This window comes from Danio rerio, chromosome 5 (genome assembly GCF_052040795.2).
Source record: "Danio rerio strain M-AB ecotype USA chromosome 5, GRCz13ab, whole genome shotgun sequence".
In the NCBI taxonomy this organism is placed as follows: Eukaryota; Metazoa; Chordata; class Actinopteri; order Cypriniformes; family Danionidae; genus Danio; species Danio rerio.
The window spans coordinates 58,027,037-58,051,189 of record NC_141025.1 but is presented as its reverse complement, the minus strand read 5'-3'; the positions used below and the strand labels follow the sequence as shown (position 1 = coordinate 58,051,189).

The 24,153-nt window shown below is 34.4% G+C and overlaps 2 protein-coding genes and 1 long non-coding RNA gene across 16 annotated transcripts in view; 2 read left to right on the top strand and 1 right to left on the bottom strand.

Moving 5' to 3' along the window:
- zfpl1 (zinc finger protein-like 1) overlaps positions 1–15,995 on the top strand; it is a 32,139-nt gene extending 16,144 nt beyond the window's left edge. For 2 of the 8 annotated variants that reach the window (XM_087251487.1, XM_087251488.1), the window contains exons 5-9: positions 193–265; positions 3,343–3,504; positions 8,968–9,091; positions 9,335–9,553; positions 10,146–10,803. In XM_087251487.1, coding sequence (XP_087107613.1) covers positions 193–265; positions 3,343–3,504; positions 8,968–9,091; positions 9,335–9,521 — 546 coding nt within the window. In that variant the 3' untranslated portion in view covers positions 9,522–9,553; positions 10,146–10,803. 8 annotated transcript variants of the gene reach the window in all.
- On the bottom strand, positions 12,592–20,336 carry LOC137495634 (uncharacterized). Of its 4 annotated transcripts, none has more exons than XR_015491799.1 (6): positions 20,061–20,336; positions 14,403–14,486; positions 14,228–14,282; positions 14,053–14,128; positions 13,802–13,978; positions 12,592–13,462 (listed from the first exon to the last, which is right to left on the bottom strand). It is a non-coding gene; the product is annotated as an uncharacterized LOC137495634 (long non-coding RNA). The 4 variants fall into 4 exon arrangements; XR_015944613.1 differs by lacking the exon at positions 20,061–20,336 and adding an exon at positions 15,076–15,189; XR_015491798.1 differs by lacking the exon at positions 20,061–20,336 and adding an exon at positions 15,085–15,174.
- The window catches only part of ppef2a (protein phosphatase with EF-hand domain 2a), a 47,100-nt gene continuing 41,747 nt past the window's right edge, over positions 18,801–24,153 (top strand). For all 4 annotated transcript variants that reach the window (XR_015491796.1, XR_015491794.1, XR_015491795.1 and 1 more), the window contains exons 1-3: positions 18,801–19,274; positions 19,355–19,494; positions 21,111–21,177. The gene's annotated coding sequence lies outside the window, so the exon portion shown is untranslated. The remainder of the gene's footprint in view (positions 19,275–19,354; positions 19,495–21,110; positions 21,178–24,153) is intronic.

Genomic DNA, 24,153 nt, shown 5'->3' with positions numbered 1-24,153 from the left:
CAACATGGAGTTTGTTCAACCTGTTTTATCCAACAGGCCTCAGAAGATCTAAGAAAAAAGTATTCACAACAAGACTATGTGTTTTAGATTATCCGTACGAGTATGACATTTCAGGACATTTGTTTTTCAATATTAAATGTTAACACCAAATTAGCCATTCATTTCCAATTTATCATTACTTTTTTTGCCTAGATTGAAGACCCTGAAGAGGAGGAAACTACGACACATAGTGGTACTTCTTTCTCTGAATGGTCAACTTTTGAGAGTGAGTTTGTCATAATTATATTTTCAGAAACCAAGTCTATGATGCAAATAATGGTTTTCTGCCTTTGCTATACAAGCAGTAACTTCGCTCCACAGCAAGCATAACATTTCTCTAGAAAACTGTAAAACACAACAGTACAAAATGTGTACATGGTGGTGGAATATTTTGGATCATAATAAATTGCTAAGTAAGAATTTGTTGTTCATTCAATAAAGATTATTTCAAAAATTTACGAAGAGTTACAGTTTTATGCAAAAGTTTGGGGACCCCTGATAATTTTTTTTAAATAATTGCAAGCCATAGCCTACTAGCCTTTCAAATCAGCAATATTATCATTTTTTTATTCAGATTATAATAGATTGAAACTGTGACAGTTCAGTTTCAGAGTTTAAGTTCAGTTTAGTGTGGTTAGATTTTCACTGCTGTCCAAACACTTAAGAGCAAATCCATCAATGCGCAGCTCCACCTGTCCAGAACCATGCAAGTCATTGGCGACAGCGATGAGGAACAAACCTCACCAATTGATTAAAGTGAAGGAAAAAAAAAACCTAGAGAGAAAGCAGGCTCAGTTGGGCAGGACCATTTTTCCTCTGGCCAAACGTCTTGTGCAGAGCTGCAGTCTAGGTACCGAATGCTGGAGAATGCTGAACGTCCATCGTGAAGAAATGTGAATACACTCTCACTGGCAACTGCTACCAACTGCTTGTTAACACAAATTTCCAATCAGCCAATCAAATGGCAGCAACTCGAGATGATCTGCTGCAGTTTTCACTGAGCATTAAAATGGGGAAGAATTATTAGTGATTTTTGGGGAGATAAGTGGCATGGTTGTTGGTGCCAGACAGGTTGGTTTGAGTATTTTAGAAACTGCTGATCTTCTGTATTTTCATGCATGACCTAGGGTTTACTAAGAATGGTCAGAAAAAAGTAACTCAAATAACCACTCATTACAACCAATGTATGCAATAGAGCATGTCTGAATGCACACCACGTCGAACCTTGTGCTGATGGGCTACAGCAGAAGAAAGGCCACACCGGTTGCCACTCCTGTCAGCTAAGAACAGGAAACTGAGGCTACAATTCGTACAGGCTTACCAAAGTTGGACAATAGATACAGCCTACCTGAGTATTGCTGACCATGTCCATCCCTTCATGACTACAATGTACCCATCTTCTGATGGCTACTTTCAGCAGGATAGCACACCTTGTCATAAAGTGTGAATCATATAAGACTGGTTTCTTGAACATGACAATGAATTCACTTTACTCAAATGGCCTCCACAGTCATCAAGAGCCTCATGTATCAACGTTGTGTACACACAGAAACTTTGTGTACGGTAGATTTCACGCCCGCGTTTGGATTTACTAAGATGAAATTAACATGAGAATGTTTTCTGACATAACATTTATTTAAACAACAGTTGCAGTGCAATTTAAGTCGTAACAAAAACAGACAAGTGCAAAAAGTCGGACTCCCCAACAGAATACTGATATCAATGTACAGGCACCTTTGGTGAACAAAACACCCTGTAGACACTTTTTATAGTCAAGCATAAGTCCCTGAATTCTTGCTAAAGGCATTTTGGACCATTCTTCCTAGCAAAATTTCTCCAGCTCAGTCATGTTTGATGTGTGCTGAGCATGAATGGCCCTTTTCAAGTCAATCTATAGATTTTTGACGATTTTCAACTCTGGGGACTGGGATGGCCACTCTAGAACATTGTATCATGTCTTAGCATGAATTCCCTGGTAGATCTGGAACTGTGCTTTGGGTCATTGTCCTGCTGAAACATGCAACTTTGTCCCTAATAATTTGCTGATACTAGGTGGAATCCATGAGACATTCAACTCTTATAAGGTTTCCAGTAACTGTGCTTGCCACATATCCCCACAGCATATTTTACAATAGGGAGCATTTTTTTTCTGTCATGCAAAGTGTCTATGGTTGTGGCGTCTCCCTACAGTATATTTTTCCAAAATGATTTTGGCTTGTCCAGATGGGCCTTTGCATACCTCAAACAAATTTTCTTGTTGGCAGAATGCAGTTAAGGCTTTTTCTGCATCACCCTTTCTTTAAGCTGTTCTTTGTACATAGTTCCACAGTCCAAGGCACTCTTCACAATGACATTATCACCAGCAAGATGTTTCTGGACCTTTTTTGAGGTGGTCTGTAGTTTGTGGCCATTCTAACCATTGCTTACCTTTGCCATTCAGATATTTTCTTCACAAGAACTGTTTCTGTGGCCTTCCATTCTGTTAATATATTTCTGAATGTGAAGATAGAGACGTTAAACCTTTGTGGTGGCTATTTGTATCCTCCTAATTCATGCTGAAAAAATTATTCTAATTTTAGATAATTGAGAAGTTATTTTGAGGTTTACTACTTACTGGTTCACAATAAGGAGAAGCAAAACTAACAATTGGCTATCTTAAATATCCTTTTTCATGATTGGTTGCACATGTGTTAGGATTGTTGAGATGTTCACTGACTAACTCAAATCAATTCTGTGTTGTAATCAGTCAGAATTAGGTGATTATAGGTTTTGAATTCCACACAAAAGGGATAATTTTACACATCCCACTATCACTACACTATGTATTACTGTATGAAAAGCATGACCGAAACTGAATGGCATATCGATGTGATCTTCTCTTGTAGCCGCTCTCTCTCTATCCAGCCACAGAGGGGTACCCAAACTGTTCCTTAAAACAATTTTTGCAGAGGCAATACTAGAATTTCTATTGTCCATCACATATGTGGTCCACAGGATTTTATGTATGTCTCCTGTTTTAGACACAGTGTGGTTTATCTTATACGTCATGAACTGTTAAAGTCTTATGAATAGCTTTCATTTATTTATAGCTGCTGACTAGGGTCCTACACATTTAGCATGCCCTTTTTATCATATATGTGTTCTTCAAGCCTTACATGGTTAATTTATATTAGCTCTCATTGTTCACAACGTTTGTAAGAAACAAAAGATAATAGAAGGAAAGTTCTCTCCTTTGAATTATAATATATTACTAAACAAATACAATATTCTGCAGAACCTGATTTCATATTTTCTGTATTGTAGCTACTTCAGTGGATGTCTCGATGTCAAATCCCACACCCACCAGTCTACCACCCCATCAGGATGGGGAGCACATCTATAATAATAGAGAACAGAGTGCCCCAAATAACACTGTCTTCAATATGGTCACCACCTCTGCCACAGACACAGTCACCATTAGTACAGGTAACCAGCACTGTTATGTTCTTGCCTTACATGTAACATGTAAATTGCATAAAACTGTAAACTGCATAACATGTAATTTTTGCTTCAAATTATTTTAAAAGTTATACTACACTGTAATAATAATAATAATATTTATTGTGATGCAATGGCACCAGAATGTGAGATATTTGCAGCAAACCACAAATCAAACAAAATGTAATAAGCATATTTTGGTTTACATCTCATAAGAGGCACAATTCACTTAAACTTCTGTTGACACCAAGCTTGAGATCGCTACTTGAAAAATATTTGTGTTGACGTAAGTAAATTTAATTCAGATTTTTTTTTTTTTTTGGCAAAATAAGCTCATAGGGAATTATGAATAATTAATAATAACTTTTTACAATTATAAATATATATTTGTATCAGTTATATGTAAAAACGATATATAACAGAATACAGAGGCCTACACATAATCTAAACATCAGTTTAGTAAAAATGTTTTAATACTTGTAAATGTCTTAACTGTTGTGCAGTCAATGGAGTCTCAGAAGAATCTCTCTCTCTCTCTCTCAATTCAATTCAATACAATTCAATAATTGCTTTATTGGCATGACAATTATTACAAATGTATTGCCAAAGCAGTTATAAAGTTTACATAAAAAGTAACATACATATATAATAATAAAAAAACTGTACACATAGTAAATAGTAGTAGTAAAAAAAAAAAAAAGATGATATTTATATAAAATAAAAAAATATCAACAATACATCATATTATTAAATAAATCACATAAATATTCAATATACTATATTATTCAACATTAATTATTCATTCAAATCAATACAAAAATAGATCTGAAAAACTGTACATTTTTAGGATAAAACGGTAATAAAAACAATAATAATCAGTATATTTACAATGATTCATATATAATCGTCAGTGTGTGTGTGTGTGTGTGTTTGCAGGCGCATCACTAATGTTTTTATTGGTGTTGTTCTCTCTTTTTGTGACGGGCATTAATGTATTGGGCTGCTAGAAGGACACTCATTTTTTTCCCCTAGTAAATATTGAAGCTGTGTTTTATTGTCTAACTTAGTGAATTGTGGGTAAATGCTCTGTAGTTTGGTGTAGAATGTTTCTCGGATGTGCTGATAGTGCAGCGGGTCAGGAAGTGTTCCTCCATCTCCACCTCTACCTGGGCACAGTGTGGGCAGATGCGTAGCTCTCGAGGTTGCCAGTTCTGTCTGTATCGGCTCGTCTCTACAGTCAGACTGTGAGCACTCAGCCTGTATCTGGTCATTGTTGTTCTTAGTTTACTGTCCTTTACTGCATTCAGATATGTTGCTGTCGTATAATCCCTGTTTAGGTCTAAATAACATTAAAGTTTACCTTTTTTTTTCCGGCTGCTTCATTCCAGTAAATCAGATACTCTTCTTTTTGTGCATTTAATATTTGATTAGGCTTAATTTTGTGGATGAGCATGTCCTTGTCCTGATGCTGCTTGCTGTTAGTCATATTTGTTGTGTTGGTTTTTGTTTGCAGCTTCAGGACCATCTGAATCAGGGTTTTTTTTTTTTCAATCTCCATTTCTTCGGTTTTTGAGGACTTTAAAATGAAAAGAGTTGGGGTCACTCATTTTAATGTGTTTCCAAAATTTAACAGATCGTTTCTCAATGTGCATGAGTAGAACACTGCATGTAGGCTTTCTACTCCTCTCTCTCTCTTTCTCTCTCTCTCTATCTCTATCTCTCTCTCTTTCTCTCGCTCTCTCTCGCTTTGTTTAGCTTATTAACATCATTATTATTTATTTATTTTTTAATAATGAGTAATCAATTGAATAACTGTAGATGTTATAAGTTTTCCCCGTAAGAAGGCGATTACAGTTACTGACAATAAAATGCATGTTACTACTAATAGAGAACACTGAATCCGTTTTTATGCAAGCCGCATCTCACTTAGCCTGCCATAGGACCTCTTTTTCTGGGGTGTATGTCTGTGTGTGTTTGGGCTGCGGGACACAAAAACCAACCAGTGATGATGATTGGTGTGTCTGTGAAAGTGGTGTAACTGAGAATGTGATGATTGGCTCAGAGTACATTTCCATTATTAGCCAATTAGAGGCAGAATAGCACGGGTGTTCACACACAAGCACACGCAGAGTCAGTCGCATACACCAATACCAGGAGTCAGAACGATGACAAATCCAACAAGTTCAAAAGTAGCTTTTGCAAACTAGAAGTAGCACTACTTTTCCCTCATTGAGGTGAAAGGCAATAATGTTTATGCATTGTGCAACTTATGCCCAGGGAAAAAAAAGAGTCTCTCGGCATCTGTAATTTTAGTAATTTTAAAAGTAACTTTTTTTGTAATTTTTAAACTTGAGCTGGTGGTGAAGAGCAGCACAATGCATCTTCGCCAGTGTGGGCATCAAGGAGGGTTGAAATCATGTCATTTTTATGGTAATGAGCCATGACGTGGTTCGGCGACAAGCAATCGGAATGTAGAAGTCCACCGCTTGAGAGTCCACAGATCACAGTCACTGTGAACTTTGGTTCCTACCACAGTTGTTCCCAAGGGTTTGATTATTGTGGTCGCCGCATATCCAGTTATTTACAATGTTTTCTTTCAGGAACAAACGTAAAAAAAAGTTACTGGCGAGTTATATATATATATATATATATATATATATATATATATATATATATATATATATATATATATATATATATATATATATATATATATATATATATATATATATATATATATATATATATATATTTTTTTTTTTTTTTTTTTTTTTTTTTTTTTGCTCATGCGACAATACAAAACAGGATTGCTGCTTCAGAATATTTCAGACATATGGACAAATTGGATAATTAAGTGGAGCAAAGCATTTACCACATTCAACTAAATCTTCCCTTGTTAAATGAATTTGATAAAAAGTGTGCAACATTTTCAGAAAGAATGTTTTATGCGGGAATCTAACTGATTTGCTGATATGTGGTAACGGCTCCTTTAAATACGAGATCAATATAGTGAACTTTGACACTCTTACTGCTGGAGCTGTGAAGGCAGACAGCGCTGTCGACAGGGCCGCCAGGGCGACCTTTGACGCTCTCACCGCCTTCGGTGTGAACTCACAGTAAGAACGCAGGTGATAACGTGAGCTCTGCTACCTAATGAGGAGACAAAGCCATGACATCAAAGCAACTTAAACTTAATTTTGCTCCACTGCAAACACTTATTACTTAGACAGAATTTAACAAAATAATTGCTTATATCTATAAATTATAAACCATCTATTGTGTTTTGTTGTGCAACTATAGCTCAACATGGTGGCGCAGTGGGTAGCACAGTCGCCTCACAGCAAGAATGTTGCTACTTCGAGACATTTCTGCATGGAGTTTGCATGTTCTCCTGGTGTTCACGTGGGATTCCTCCGGGTGCTCCGGTTTCCCCCACAGTCCAAAGACATGCAGTACAAGTGTATGACTGTGTCTCATATGAAGCAGGGTTTTAGGGGGGTCTTGAAAGAAAAAAAAAGTCTAAAATTAAAAAAACCAAATTTTTGGCCTTAAAAAGTCTTTAATTCGCTGTTCTAGGTCTTTAATATTTTTGCACAGGTCTTACTTTCCTAATGTCCATGTAACGCTACCTCTAATGCTCATTTAAATTCTTTTTTTGTTGTTGTTGCTTGGTTTTCAAGGTGTTTTTTATTTCACTAGTCCAAATGTAACTTGTTACAACTACAAATGAGACCAACTTGCAATAGCCAATCAGCTTTCTGTTATTTAGCCCAGTACATGCGGCTAATGTGACGTCAACGCTGTGTTTGGGGAGGTTCACATCCTGTGCGCTCAACATAATTTTAATTTTAAATGTAGTGAACAGATTTCGGTTGAACAGTTGCGCGGCACCGCATTTGATTTAAATTGAATATGAATCACTTAGAAGAGATTTTGTCTGAAATGGGTATGACTGTACAGACATCTTTATGATCTTTCCATCATAGAGATAACCAGATGACCAATAAATCTAGAAATTGCAACAGCTGTGGGAAAGGAGGACAGTTTTGTAAATTTGGAAAAACCTGAGGGATAAGTTTGTTAAAAAATAAAAATAAATAAAAGATGCCATGGCAAAAGTGGAGACCCATGTGGTTTAATAATACAGAATATGTGTTTCCACCATTTATAAGTTTTAAACTGATGTATATATTAAAATTTTGAAGTTAAAATAATGTAATAGCTACAAACTACAATTAAGTGACATTATTTCTTTGATAACTGGAAAAGGATATTTGAACCTATCAGTTTACAATATACTGATGCCCAAATTCTTGGCTTTATTGGTGATAATGGACAGGATTGTTAGACTATTATTGCCGTTTTAGCTTATAAGTAGAGAACAGAAACTAGCCAGGCAGTAATGTGTGAATTGTTGAGTCGGCAAATTAAAAAAAAAGTCAGTATTTTCAGTAAGTATTTTTTTTTCTTTTATTCTTATAATAATAAAAGAATATAATTGTATAGCAACCCATGTTCTCTTGTCATTGATATTTAACTTTAATAGGTAGAACTGTCCAAGATAGTAAAAAAACAACAAGGGATCATCAAAGTTTGATTTAAAAAATCTTGAATTGTTATAAAACTTTATAATCATAATAATAAATTATAAAAATAATAAAAATATTTAGTTTAAAAATATTGAAAGATATTAATTATATGAAGTAGTTCCGGAAACTCCTGCTACTGTTTATGCGTTTGACTTTATTTTGGGTTTCTTTTGACAGCCCCCTGTTGTTTTAATTAATATCCCAATGGCGAATGCGTCAAGTATAAAAGCCTCGCCCATTTCATGAGGTGCGCGCGCAGTCATCGGAGGTGCGCGATGTGCGGCCGGGCGAAAATATAAATCAGCCTTAAGATGTTTTTTTATTTTATTTTATTATTAAATTTTTTTAATGTAGTTCAATGGTGCATCTAACCTGTCTTTAGTACTGTTCAATTTAAATAAATTTATTTTTTCACAAATTTTGTGATTTTTGCATTTTCTCTCACGTGTTTTTGATATTATGATATAGGTCTTAACTTTAATACTTAATGGTCTTAAAAAGGTCTTAAATTTGACATGATATCTGCTTTTGTTTCACAACAACATTAAAGTGATTTATTTTAAAGTAATGCAATAGTTATTTTTCCCTGGAAATTAGTTTCTTTTAAATTTATGTAACTCAGTTACTAACTTGGTTACTATTTGTGAGAAATAACTAGTAACTATTACTAATTACTATTTTAATGGAAGGTGCCCAACACTGGTCAGGTGTCTGTTTTTGTCTGGAAATAGTATGCAATTGTATTTGCATTAGGAATACAATATCTCAGATAGTGTGTTCTATGTACAAAAAAAAAAACACATTGTAAACTATAGTCTCTAACATATTATTTTTCTTAAAATTGTCTTTTTTTTTTTTACAGTTACTTCCCCAAGGAAGCTGTATGACACACGTGATTTAGGACACAGTGCAGTCATGCAGATTGATTTTGATGATGATAAATACCGCAGACGGCCTGCACTTAACTGGTTTGCACAGGTGCTAAAGTGAGTGTCCTATGTCTATTGCTGAAAATGATTTGTTTCTCATAAATGCCGTCTATGGCTAAACCTGTAATTGTGCAATTTTCTCAGAAGCTATTTTATAAAAGTAATGTGTAATTCCAGTACAATGCATTTTTAAAATTACTAGCTTGCCAAATGTACTGATTTAATTTAGCCAATTTATTTAAGTAATAGTATAGTGTCTTTCTATAATATGTAATTTTTTGCATTCATTTATTTTCCTAGGAATTGTACTAGCACTAAGAAAAAGACACTCGCACTGAAACATCGAATCTTCTTGTTGCTGCTGTTTGGAGTGATCGGTTTCTTCACCCTCATCATCATCATGGCCAAATTTGGTCGGGCCTCTGCTGAAACAGATCCAAATCTGGATCCTTTGCTGAATCCCAACATCAGGATAGGCAATATGTGACCTCAGCTAAAATTCATGGATTGATATTACTGGTAAAATGAGAACAGATTCTAGAGAATTCTTGAAAAAGATTGCTCCTCAAGGTTATGGGACTAGTGTAAAGATACCATTGTTCAGACTATTAGTGTAATATATAACTAGTGGTTCACTTTTAAATTGATTGTGGAAATGGTCAAGAAATTTTTGTGCATCAAATACAAGTTTCTCTTGAGTAAGATGAGATAGACTTAAGTGTGTGCAACTCGTGTATCTCTGATTCACTTCTATCATTTCTATTGAGAGAACATTATTTTTATGTTAAATCTTAATTATTCTTTATAATATTTGCTTTTGTATCAAACATTTAAATTGGTAGATTATCAGTACTCTGAGAATGTGGAGAAATTTTTTTTATGTATTTAAATGTGTATTATTATTATTATTATTATTATTATTATTATTATTATTATTATTCAGACTCAGTAAGCAAATCTCTTTGCCAAGAATTTTGCAGATTTAAACTTTTTTTTCCCAGTTATAAAATATTTTTAAACAATTGTGACCAGTGGATTTTTTTTTAATGGCCAAGTGAAGCAGAAAAATAGTTCATTACATCTATATATTTTCTGGACACTCAAATTACAGATTTTGTGGGAGTTTCCTCAACCACCAACAATGTCTGGATGGCATGCAGCCATTCTGTGCCAGACCACACACTACACGTCAGCTTATTGATGAAGAGGAGAGATTGATGAAGCCAATTATGATATAGGAATGGTTAGGAGGCCTTGTTGGACAGAAGCTGGTGGGTACATTTAGCCAAGATGCTGGGATAGAAAAAAAGTTTTTTTAAATGATAAATCCAATTTAAGAAAAATGATGCAACCGATAGAATGTCTTTTCCCAGAATTCTTTTTCACAATGATGTCACTTCCGCCTTTCCACAACACAGTTTATTGGTGTCTCGGTTTTTACCTTTAAATGCAATACTTCTCTGGAAAATTCACAACAAATTTAAAATATTAAGATTAACTTATTGGGCATTGTGCAAATGTTTATTTTTCAATAATGAACTGCTTTCTGAGTTTGAAAATTATTACTTTTTCTCAAGTTATTAAGAATAGGAATAAACTTGTTTAATAAGAAAAGTATATATTTACAAGCTTTTCATCATTATTTCAGTCTTTCCTCAATCATGAATTTATTTTTATTTTATTGCTGCTGTAAATATAAATTTACATTATCTATTATATGTAAATGTTACAGCACAAGTAAAATTCTTTATAAAAATCTCATATTACAACTTGTGTCATCTATAAATGCAGTCTTTTTCACTATTATTTTACTTATTTATTCTCACATGCTTCATTAATTTTTTTGTGTTTGGATGAATTAAGACAGTGCTTACTATGTTTTTATTTTGATATCTGTGCTACCTTTTATTTAATAAGTTACAAAGACTGCCATCAAGTGTGCAGAACTTGGATTGGTGTTGAACTTTGATACAACACTCAATGCTTGTGCTATGTCAGGTCTTGTGGCCATCGTAATATCATGTAATGTAATGTGTATTTATGTAGTGCATTTATCCTGTATGGCACCCAATACACCCAAATTGCTTCACATTCATGAGGGTGAGTGTTCTCTCCACACCACCATCAGTGTGCAGCATCCAATTGGATAATGCGACGGCAGCCACAGGACAATGGTGCTAGTGCTTCACCGCACACCATCTATAGGTGGGGTGGTAAGACAGTGATGGAGCCAATTCAGTGGATGGGGATGCTTTGGAGGCCATGACGATGGTCCGATAGAGGGAACAGGACACCAAGGTTACACCTCTACTGTTTACAAGCCATAGGATTTTTTATTGACCAATCAGAGCATACTTGTAATATGCACTGGTAATAACTTGAGTTCACATTGTTGACTAACCAACAGTTTTAACCCCAAAATGACTAGTCTGTCAGTTAAAGAAGAGCTGAAGTCAGAGATTCAATTAAATAAAGTTTACTGAAGATAGTTTGCAGTTTGCAAACTGCAGTCCGCAGTCTCAAATCAACAAGTATACTTTCACTTTACGTCATTAACTGTCATACATCTAGGTCTTTTAACATGAATGGTTAAAACATATAGAATTTACATAGAAAATGTTCATGTGTATTCATAATTCTAAACAGTATCTTCCAATGATGCATATAAAAGTCAGACACTCACTGAGCTATTTAGAGCTGACCCCAGACCTGTAAAATGTTCCACAAACGAATAGAACACACACAACTCCAATTTCACTCTGAAAAGGGATGACATTAAGGTCATAATATAATCTAGGCCCTCATTTTTAAGCAGCATTCATATTCCAAACAACTGCCTCCTGCTTATTCTTTGCATTAGGACTCAACATTGCAGTGTGCTAGGTTCCATAACATGACAGACACCAGCATAATGATCAACAGTCACTCTGTCAGCAAACTCATCATTATTTACTTCTGTTAAGCTTTGACACAATCTACATTGTAAAAGCGCTATAGGAATAAAGATACATTTATTTGAAATGAATCATATCCATACCTTTTGAGTGGTTTTCTGATCCTGCTGCCACCTTCAGAAATTTCACTGACAGTAACATTCACAATTTTTTTTTCATAATTTGTTTGTATTGTATTTTCTAAAAAATGTCTACTTGTTTCCAGACAAAATCTGACTCTGAATTGAATATTACATCTCAGCAAATTAGAATGCTCCTCTTTTTCTCATCAAACATGCAATAATTTTTTGCTTTGTTGTCTTATCCAACAAAATGAAGCTTCACAGCCTTCTTATCTACACTCTCAGAAAAAAAGGTTCAAAATTGTACCTTTTAGGGTACAAATGGCCCGTCACTGGGGTGGTACCCTTAAGGGTACAAATTTGTACCTCTATTTAAAGGTACAAAATTGTACCTTCTACATTTGTACCCTTTAAGGGACAATTTTGTACCCCCACCGAAGGTACAAAAATGTACCTTCTTATATTATATAGCATTTTCAGGGTACTGACCCAGGCATTTTGATCCTTTGGTGACAGCATGCATAAATAAATAAATAAAATATTTTGGTTCACAGATGTCCATTTTTATTTATTAATGTAGAAATATTTCATTACAACTCACAACTGAATGTGTCAAGAAATAAAATTACACAGCAAGTATACAGCAGACATGTAAAACAGTAAAGAAGAACAATTTAGATAATAAATAAAAACTAAATAATCTACAGAATACTGTTTAAGATTTATAAACACATTACACAGGCTACATCAAGTACTGCACTTTATAAAGTCCAAAGTATTTGTCTTTAGTCAGAATACTCGGTCATAATAAATAATTTGTCATCAACATTTTCTCTGAATTTCAGAATGAAGGCAAACTTTCTCTATAAATTGCTTCAACAGTGCAGAAAACCAAATACATCAGTAGCCTCTTCCTCAACATCAGTAGATTACTCCTCATCATCCTCAAGTGGAGTTGTAATTTGTTGTAACACAATATGTGTTTATGCTTTTGATAAACATGACATGTAAGGCACTCATAACTGGAAAATGTTCTTTGATAGTCATTAGGACCACAAGATATTTAAAAATTTGCTTTATGCATGAATGAGAGCAGTGTGCTGGATTAACTTGATTGTGATTATCGAAGAGCATGTAGAGAAACAAAAAACAAGGTTGATCACTCTGGTAACTGGAGTAGATCCAGGCTTGTCACCGTCCACCGTTCATTCAAAACATTCCACTGCAGAAACATCAAGGTGTTCTTCTAATAAGATGGATATGTCAAAAATGTATATTTGTCCACATCATTAGCCCGGCCAATCGCAATCCCATCAACTCTGAAGACTGCCATGACTCGTCTTGTTAACACAGTTGTCCAGTCGGTGGCCTCCTCCTGTACTTGAACTGTTGGATGTGGTGAAGATGGTTCACTGTAAATGACAAAGCAATAATTACATTAATATCAGTCACTCTATCACTGATGAAGAGAAAATCAACATGCATAGAAAGTAAAATAATTAATATTCACTGATTAAAAAAAAAAAAAGTATCACAGATTAAAAGACTAATATAAATTTCATTCATTCATTCAATTTCTTTTCGGCTTAGTCCCTTTATTAATCTGGGGTCGCCACAGTGGAATGAACCACCAACTTATCTAGCATATGTTTTATGCAGCAGATGCCCTTCTAGCTGCAACCCAGTATTACGAAACATCCAGACACACTCATTCACACACACATTTATACACTACAGACAAATAAGCTTACCAAATTCAGCTATAGCGCATGTCTTTGGACTTGTGGGGAAACCGGAGCACTTGAAGGAAACCTTCACGAACACTGGAAGATTATGCAAACTCCTCACACAAATGCCAACTGACTCAGCTGAGGCTCGAACCAGCGACCTTCTTGCTATAAGGTGACAGCACTACCCACTGCGTCATCCTAATATAAAGAATATCAAGCATTATAAAATGCATTTATCACAGCATATACTAAACAGAAAACAACATACGCACCGGAGCACAACGAAATGTTGAAGTGTCTCGCTTAACAAGGCTGGCAACATGAGGAGTGCTGCTGTAAAATCAATTCCTGGAACATAAGATGTGGCATACAAACAAATATGAATGAATCCATCCAAAGCTAGAATTTAATAATAATAATCAAGTGGAGAAAGTTTAGAAAGAGTACCTTAGAGTCAGATCCATAGCATTCTTCAGTTGATCTCTCATCTTTCGATGAATACCTAGAAAATAATTTTAAACACGTGGGTGTACATTTATTGTTGTTTGTAAGTAAAAACCTACAAATTTAAAATAGTATGCAAGCCATTAAAACCATGGTATAGATAATGAGACATACTTACATCTTGTAACTGAGCCATGCTTTCGTATGACATGCCTTCATTGGTCTGATGCTGTTAGGCTGCATTATGTTGTTCAGTCTTGTCCTGAAATACAATTGGAAACTTCATAAACTTCTGGAAAGCAATAAGATAAAGCAATAACTATTTATTTATTTTGAGATATTAATAAAATAGGTAAAATAGCTCAAGGTACCAGTTTCAGAACAGATAAGACAAATTATTAAGTAACATAAAAGAACAAAGTATAACTTAAAACGTCGATTTATACAACGTGGTATGTTAATAATTATTCTACATTAACATAAGTATAGTTAAACAATAGTAAAGCACCAACAATTCTGGACATGAGAGTTTGTGGACACTCCTCAACATTAATATAACTTAGACACTAAAACGAAGATATGTAACAGTTACAAGCATACACACGCCACGTTTGTAACTAGCCACGTTCACATAATCAGTCGCTTTGCCGGTGACAAAACTGTGATTTTTCTTCACAATATGGCGGTGTATATAACCGTCTAAAATACATTTCCGCGGTCAACCGTGGCTAGAAAATGGCCTCAAAATATAAAACATTGTAGATAATTACAAATTCCAGTATTAATAACAAAAGGTTTTATATCAAGGTATATGAAGACTTTAGTCGCGCCAGCTCCGGGCCACACCGCACATTTCTCACGGCCCGATTCCGGTGCACGGTTACGGCAGCGTCGGCTCGCTTCTGCCGCCGCATCTGGCCCAAGTGTATTTTGCTATCTGGGTCAAGTACACCCGTCTGCAGCCCGAAGATCGGGGCGGGGCTGAATACGGGGCGGGGCTGCATATTCAGCCCATTTTCTTTTCAGCCATTTTCTTGTAGGCTTTGTCCCTTTATTAATCCGGGGTCGCCACAGCGGAATGAACCACCAACTTATCCAGCCAGGTTTTACGCAGCGGATGCCCTTCCAGCCGCAACCCATCTCTGGGAAACATCCACACACACATTCACACACACTACGTACAATTTAGCCTACCCAAATTCACCTGTACCGCATGTCTTTGGACTGTGGGGGAAACCGGAGCACCCGGAGGAAACCCACGCGAAGGCAGGGAGAACATGCAAACTCCACACAGAAACGGCAACTGAGCCGAGGTTCAAACCAGCGACCCAGCAACCTTCTTGTTGTGAGTTGACAGCACTACCTACTGCGCCACTGCCTCGCCGAGCCATTGTCAGTAATCCAAAATTCAAGAAGCAGACTGTGTGTGTGTGTGTGTGTGTGTGTGTGTGTGTGTGTGTGTGTGTATGATAAAGAGTACAGAATATGCCAAGCACTTTTTACAGTACTCCGTTAGTTTTAAAACTTTGAATTATGGTTGTGTCTTGCTTAAATATGTACTTGATTTTATTTAGGTGTCATCGATCAGAGTGCCATATACTTTGACAAAGTGCTTTGTCTGTTGGGTATGGCGAGAGGGGGGTCCTGCAAGCATTCTGTTCAACAAATGACTTCCCAATATATTTCTCAGCAGATTGTTACTTCTGTAGTGTAATTTCCCTGTAAAAAATATATAATTGTTTTTATGTTTAATAAAGGTAATAATTTCAAACTGCTGTATCTTAAATTATAATTTTTTTTTCTATAAATTGTCAGTCTTCCTTTTGTACATGTGTGCATGTGCATACACAATGTTCTGTAGGTGAGACATCTGACATCTAAAAAAACATCTGCCAGATTTTTACTTGAACCGAGAAAGAGGGACTTTCAACAGTGTATTGCTTTGTGTTGGTGTTTTTATTGAAGATGAAGTTGGTATATATTTATCAGCATTTGTCAAATTAAAAATTTTGAAGTTTACACGAGTGCTGCACTTATTAATGTCAAATTTATTTTCATTAATTTGTTTCCTAATAGATAAGTAATAAATAAAACTGTCCATTTGTGCCACCCTATTAATATAATATTAAGTGTATTTAATATTCTAATTAAATGAAATAGAATAACAATGTTGTATGTGACTCTTAATAACCAAACAAAATCATTACAAAAAAAACTTTTAAAGATCTACAGTGAAGAAATGGATCCAGAAGGGTTGTTAGAAAGTGGTATTAAAGTATTTACCCTGTATCTACAAATATTACAAAAATAAAACCAAGAAGACTGCATTTTAATTCAGTAATATTAGATCATAAAATTATTTGTAACTTATTAATTAAAATGTAGAACAGATATTAAAACCACCCAGTAGGTGGCAGCAGAGCACTGTCTTCATTCAAATGGAGAAACTGAACAAAACTTTAATGGATTAATAAATAATAAAATTGATTGCATCCATAGATGACACACCATGTAACATGAAAAAAATTAATAAAACAATTTACTCATGCTGGAACATTTACATATAACAGATGATATACGTTTATATTCATAGCAGCATCAAAGTAAAAATAAATCCATTATATGATGAAATAATCTGATTTAATAAGTAAAAAGGTTACAAACATATACTTCCCTTAATAAATAATATCTTATCCCTGCTCTTAATAAAACTCAAAGCAGTGCAGTATTAAAAGAGAAACAATTGGACACATGGCCAATATTTTGAATAGCCTTAAATCAAAGTATAATTTTAATATTTTCAATTGTAAATTTTCCAGAGAACTCTCCCATTCAAAGGTAAAAAATTTAACTGAACTAAAAACACAGCATTTTTATTCATTTATTTTTTCAGACTCCGTCTTTATTTGTTGTAAATATGCAATATGCAATAGCATTTTGAAGCAAAATAATAAACCATTAAAATATCAGAATTAAAATCACTGCATTTCTTAAGTGACACCATTGTGAAAAGAGTCTTTTGAGTCTTTTGTAATATTTTTTAGCAGGAGAAATACCATTATGAAATTCACATAACTTAACATAATTAACATATAAAACACTCAGCAAGAATGTCCACTTTTGTGTATTTTTGTGTTTATTAACAATAAAAACAAAATTTAAGAAATGCATTTCCTGTTTACTGACATCACGTAGTGGGCATTCACGCTATTACGTTTCCACTAACCAATGAAATTACAGGTGGGCGTGGCTGAATGTGCAGCCCCGCCCCACATTCATCCCCGCCCATATCTGCAGGCTGCAGACAGGGGCTTCTCGGCACGTTTGTTATTTATTTCCAATTGAGAGATGTGCACGTGAGGCAACGCGCTTGTAATTTTCAGCTGAACCTAGTTAAGATCAGAAGGAGCTTCTGTGACCGCATGAAATGCAAACGGCAGAAGTTTAAGGTACACGCAGTGAAAAGTACACATGTATGCAAACCTACCTAAAGTTACAAACAATAACTCTGATTAGAGTGATCATGTGGTGAATGTTGATCTTGTGTTGAGCCCAGTGAGCCATACATCTAAAAATAGAGCAAGGGTGTTCCTTTAGTAACATCACTTTGACTCACATGCTGAAAATGGTGTATGTGAAATGACAAACTGAGGATATGGTGATGCGGCCTTTCAATCAATATTGGTGGGAGGGGGAACCACACTCCTACGTCAAGTTGCGGTTGCTCTGAAAACCGCTCCAATTTGTCCACCGTTTTTATGTTATTAAATTGAAAAAAAAAAAAGGACTGGGTGTGTTTATATCACCCCAATATGAGGGTCTAGACTATACCTACACATATGTCTGTCCAAACAGCTTGAAAAGTAGATTTTTCACCATAGGCAGGCCCGGATTGGCTAATCGGGAAGACCAGGTCGAATCTCACCAAAGTAAATATATATTTCTTAATTTTAAGTGTTAACACATATAATACTATTTGGGTTACTTATGTAGGGGTACATTTATTTATTTATTTATTTTGTGTGTGACGACCATTACAAAGGACTGGATATCCATAAAGAAGTAATGTTCTCATATTTATGAAAAACATTTGAGGTTCTAAAGCAGCTGTGTCCTTAAAAAAGACGCAGTGTCATTTGCAACTGAATTGGAAATAACGTTATTTTAATATAGTCAGTCCTAGACTGAGGGGGGCTGGTCTAAGGCTTGAAACTCCAGAGCTGAAAAGAGGTCCCACTCCGGCCCTGACCATAGGTGCCCTTTAAAATAATAAATTGGGCCAACAATATAATTAGCCAGACTTAATGTTTTTTTTAATTGGCTCAACACATTATTTGTCATTGAGCCAATGTTAACAGGCTGTTACTACAATCAGTTTACCGAATTTCATTTGTGGCAATTGAAAAATTTAGATTTGTCCAGTCACTAAAAAGTTTGGGCAGTATTATTTGGTAGTTTATGCAGTATATATATATATATATATATATATATATATATATATATATATATATATATATATATATATATATATATATATATATATATATATATTTTTTTTTTTTTTTTTTCTTTCTTTACAGAGTAGAGAAAAGAATGTTGTCTATAAACTTTCTTTGCACTTTGAATAAAGTGCATTTGAATAAAGCATTAAATAAGTACAATTTTAGTTTATTTCTATTTAATACATGGACATTTTTGTAGTTTACTTAGCAGTAAATAAATGTACTTCTTTTTTAGTATATTTATTTTTTATTAGGGTTATTTTCTGTTTTCACAAGCTTAAACTTCTCATTTTACAAATGTTACACAGCTTACAAATGTCACATAGACATTACACAGCAACATCCCCCAGACTTCTCCATCTGCTTCCGTTTGGAAAGTGCCATATCCTCAACAAAGTCCAGTCAAGTCACATCAGGCTATTACACTAATCTCTTCTGGTCGTGTCTACTTAATTCAGTAGCACAGACTTTTAAGAAGAAGACAAAGAAAACACACTTACTGATGGCCTGAGGAGCCATCACAACACAAACTTTTTTCATTCGTTTCAGTATAAATGGAGGATTTTTGTTTAGGACATTGACGAATATGGTGAAGCCTGCAATGATGCCTACTCTCTGTGTCCACAAGTTAATTTTTATTCACTCACACTATTTGCACTGAATTACTGCTGCACCAATGGAATACACCAGGGAAATACATGCATTTGGGAGGAATATTATGTATTTAAAGATTGTGGGATTTCTCTGATCATTAGAGAAACTCATCAGGTGAGTTTTTATTTGGCATTTCTTTTGTAAACTTTGATGGCAAATTAGTTTTGAAGAGAAATGGCTTGCTGGCACTTTCAAACAATGGGATATATATTGACAATTTGACTACAAATTTAATGACCTAAATGGCTTGAAATGTGTTGCTTAATGGGCCTGAATGAGCCAGGCTTGATATGGGTTAAATGATGTTATAATATCATATTTATAAAGATTATAAATTATTTTCACATTGGAGCAATATTATTGTTCATTGCAAATCCCTTATGGCATTAGATTTAATTTTCGTGGCAACCAGTTCTTGATCTCTTACCTAACTGTGTCTAATCTCTGCATGTTTGTCGGTTGAAAGGAATTGGTTTTCGAACATATATATAACCTGATTAAATCCAGCATGCCCTTGAAGAGAACTAAGTTTCCAGATTATTTCTCAGTGGAACTAATGTTTACTAAGATCATGACAGCATCCTTAAAATAATTTTTCATGAACCTGATATTGTTAGTAGACTAGTTTCAACCTTTTTACGGTAATTATACCAAACTGTTTAAAAAAAATTTAAAGTTACCTCTTAGAGTGGGAAATAGGTCTTGCATCCTTTGAATGGAACAACTTGCCAGTATGCAAAATTCAGAGCACACATAATTTGAGCTTTTTTGTGCTGAATTATTGTGACAAAGAAAAATAAAAAAAATCAATAAATCCAGTGTCCATAATCACTGATAATTGAGTATTCTCTATGAGAAATAAAAACACAGGATAATCATATTCTAGTGTTTTCACACTGTATACTTTAACTATTTTGACAAGCAACAGATGGTGACATGAATTGTTGACATTTCACAGAAGCACAGGGGTGTGTTGATTGCTAAGTAAAGAAGGATTGAGGCCATTGCAGGAGAGCAACAACCCCAGATTAAGTCGTGCTCTGAATCTCATTATCTTGTGCAACAACATGACATTTAGCATATGCTGCTTTTATGTTAAAGATTTATTAAAGAATAGATTTTTATAATCATCTCATCTGCTATTTTGTTACTAACCTATCTGATACTGTGCATTTTAGTGTTTATTTGAATGCAGATTAATAATATTTGAAACATTTAAAAATAATGAATAATGTGTATACAAAAAAAGATTACTCAAGTATGTTTAACCAGAAAGTAATATAGTTACTATTTTATTTTACTATTTATTGCTGTGCATGCGACACAGCTCAGTGGTTAGCACTGTTGCCTCAGTAAGTAAGCAAGAAGTTTGCTATTTGAGTTTATGTTGAATTAATTCCGGGTGCACCGGTTTCCCCCACAGTCCATAGACATGCAATTGAACAAATTAAACTGGCTGTAGTGTATGTGTCGCATGTGAGAGTGTACAGTATGGGTGTTTTATGGTACTGAGTTACAGCTGGAAGGGCATCCGCTTTGCAAAACATATGCTGGATAAATTGGCAGTTCATTCCACTGTGGCGACCCCTAATAAATAAAGTTTGCTTTTTTGTTCTTTCTTTCTTTGTTTTTTCAATAACAAAATTTGGTTGATTTTTCAGGGTTGATAAAGTTCCATAAAGGTTTTACATTATGAATTAAATTTACTTGTTACATATGTTTACTTACAGGAGAGACCATGGGATGTGGTGTCACTAAAAACAGTGAATTTAATAGAAGATATGACAAAGGTAAAATGTTTAACATGTATTTGTATCTCTGGTGTGATTTAAAAATAATACATGGATGTATGTGAGAGTTTTGTATATTCAAAAACTATTTAGCTCAAATATAACTTGCCTTAATGACTTCTTATTTTTGAAACAGATGGAAATGTCATCTCAGGTGAGATTTTACCATTCCAGCATAAAACCTTTTTAATCTCTTAAAGCTACTGAATTAATACATGATTAATAATTATTTGTTTGATATGTGCTTGTATAATTACTCTGTAATATCAATATAAACTGACTTATTGTTTCTCTTCTATTTTAATGCATATCTACAGCAGCCAGAAGTAAGCATAATTCCTCTTTTATTAACATTATGATGTTCATTTAGTTAGACGGCACAGTGGCTCAGTGGTTAGCACTGTCACCTCAAAGCAACAAGAGTGTTGGTTTAAGTCTCATGCATTTCTGTGTGTAGTTTGTATATTCTCTTGTGTGGGTCAGGGTTACACAGTAAAATCTTCATAGTAAAATTTACTCAGTTCAGAGAACATTTGGTCCCTCTCTAAATTGAGCAAAATTTACTCAGCAGCAGAGTTAAAGTTAATGAGACAATGATGGGGTTAATTAAGTGATGATTGAGCACTGATGATGAACCCCTGCTGTTAATAAGCAGAAACAAAAGAAGCAGCAGCAGCTTCGCTCATGGGTTACCTGATTGACTTTATTTCTGTCAGATGTTCACAAAAGTCCATATAAGATTTATTGAGAATTAATCGTTTTTCTTATTTACATTTGCCAAAAAAAAAAAAAAAAAAAAAGTTTTTTTTTTGCCTGATGTCACCATCATGGAGAAAAGTGGTTGATTTACTTGGACTCGATTTCTAATGTCAGTTTTCTTTACTTGCAATGATAAGTATAAAGAGAGCACAAGTATAAAGAGAGCACATGTAATCATGTTTATTGATCCTGTGTGGATTCTTACTCTTGATGAGAGTAACTGTACAATAAATTACATTTAGATGGTGGCAACAAAATCCAGTGTTTTTCAAGAGAATGAATCTCAGGTGGGGTGTTAAATTAAAATACATTGAGCATCTGAATCTCTTTAGAGACACAGATATCAATAATCAGCGGATCTATATCAACAGAGGTTAGAGATTTTTATTTTTTTGGCTGCAGTGCATGTTAAGACAATCATACGAGATTTATCCATAGTTCCCAGCATGCACTGTAGGGAAAAAAAAACACCATAGTTGACAAGCATACGCTGATTCTTTATGTCGGTGGGTTTTGATTGTCCCAGTTGTTCAATGTGATCTGATAAAAGTATTAGTGAGCTTCATTTAACTGCACTTAATACAGTGCTCCTTTTGTGATACAACATTATATAAATTTAATAGGTCACATCCAATTCTACTTATTTGACCAGTGACTAAACCACCACAGAATCTATTATCCAGAGCACAGCTGCTCTCTTTATGCAATGTTTGCCACAATACACCATTTGGCAAACAAAGAGAAACTAATGTTAAAAATCGAGTCCGAGTCCAAGTAAAGCAGCTACTGTTCTCCTCAATGGTGACAGCTTAAACACAATTTTTTTTTTTTTTTAATGTTGTAAAAAAAAGTTAATTCTTAATATTATCAATATATGGAATTTTATAGAGTGTGGCAGAAATAAGGCCAAACAGGTTGTTAATAAGTAAATCTGCTGTTTGTGGAGTTACTTAATGATCCTTTGCTGAGATTTTGAGAGATTTGATTTGTTTTATTTCCGTTTGTTTAATCTACGGCTGTGACTAAAGGTAATGTAGTTTTGTGTTTCTCTTGTTTCTGCTTATTAACAGCAGGTGTTCATCATCAGTCCTCAATCATCACTTAATTAACCCCATCATTGTCTCTTTAACTTTAACTCTGCTGCTGAGTAAATTTTGCTCAATTTAGAGAGGGACCAAATGTTCTCTGAACTAAGTAAATTTTACTCTGAAGATTTTACTGTGTAGGGTTAGATCCAAAACATGTGGTACAGGTGGATTGACTAAACACAATTGACCTGAGTGTGTAGTGTAAGTTTGGGTATGGGTGTTTCCCAGTGCTGGGTTGTGGCTGAAAGGGTATCTGCCATATAACACACATGCCAGAGTAGTTAGTGGTTCAATCCACTAAGGCAACCCCTAATGAATCAGGGACTAAAATGAAGAAGAGTGACCAAGGGTTTGTTTGTTCATTTTTGAGGTGTAAACTACATATTTAACAATTGCAGTATAGAATATAAATAGTAATCTATGAGGTGCCTTTAGGATTTAAATCAAACCTTTCGTATTAACACATAAGCGAAGCACCTTTACGCAATTTTATTTTTTGATATAATCAAAACAAACTTTCACACATCCAAGAACTTGCCTACAATAACCTGCCTAGCTAATCGAATTAGTTAAGACCTTAAATGTCACTTTAAGCTGTATAGAAGTGTATTGAAACATATCTAGTTAAATATTATTTACTGTCATCAAGGCAAAGATAAAAGAAATCAGTTATTAGACATACGTTATTAAACTATTATGTTAAGAAATGTTCTGAAAAAAAAATAAAACTCTGTTAAACAGAAATTGGGGAAAAAAATAAACAGGGGGGTAATAATTCAGGGGGGCTAATAATTCCAACTTCAACTGTACATAAAACTTGTGAATATACATAAAAACTTGATACATGCATACACCCACATACATATACAAATACAAATAAACTCGCTGCAAGCAAAAACACATTTGTACACCTTCGCATATAAATATAAACTTGATCTGCATATAAACTTTTGCATATGAATATAAACTTTTTAATAAATAATAATAATGTTAATAAAAATATATAAATTTGTTGTGTATATACATATTTGCAAGTTATTTCATGTCATTTCATGTAATGTATGTGCATGAACTTTCAGTGTAAAAGGAAGTTCTTTCTGTTTAAATGGAAATAGTTTTAGCATAAAAGTCATTTG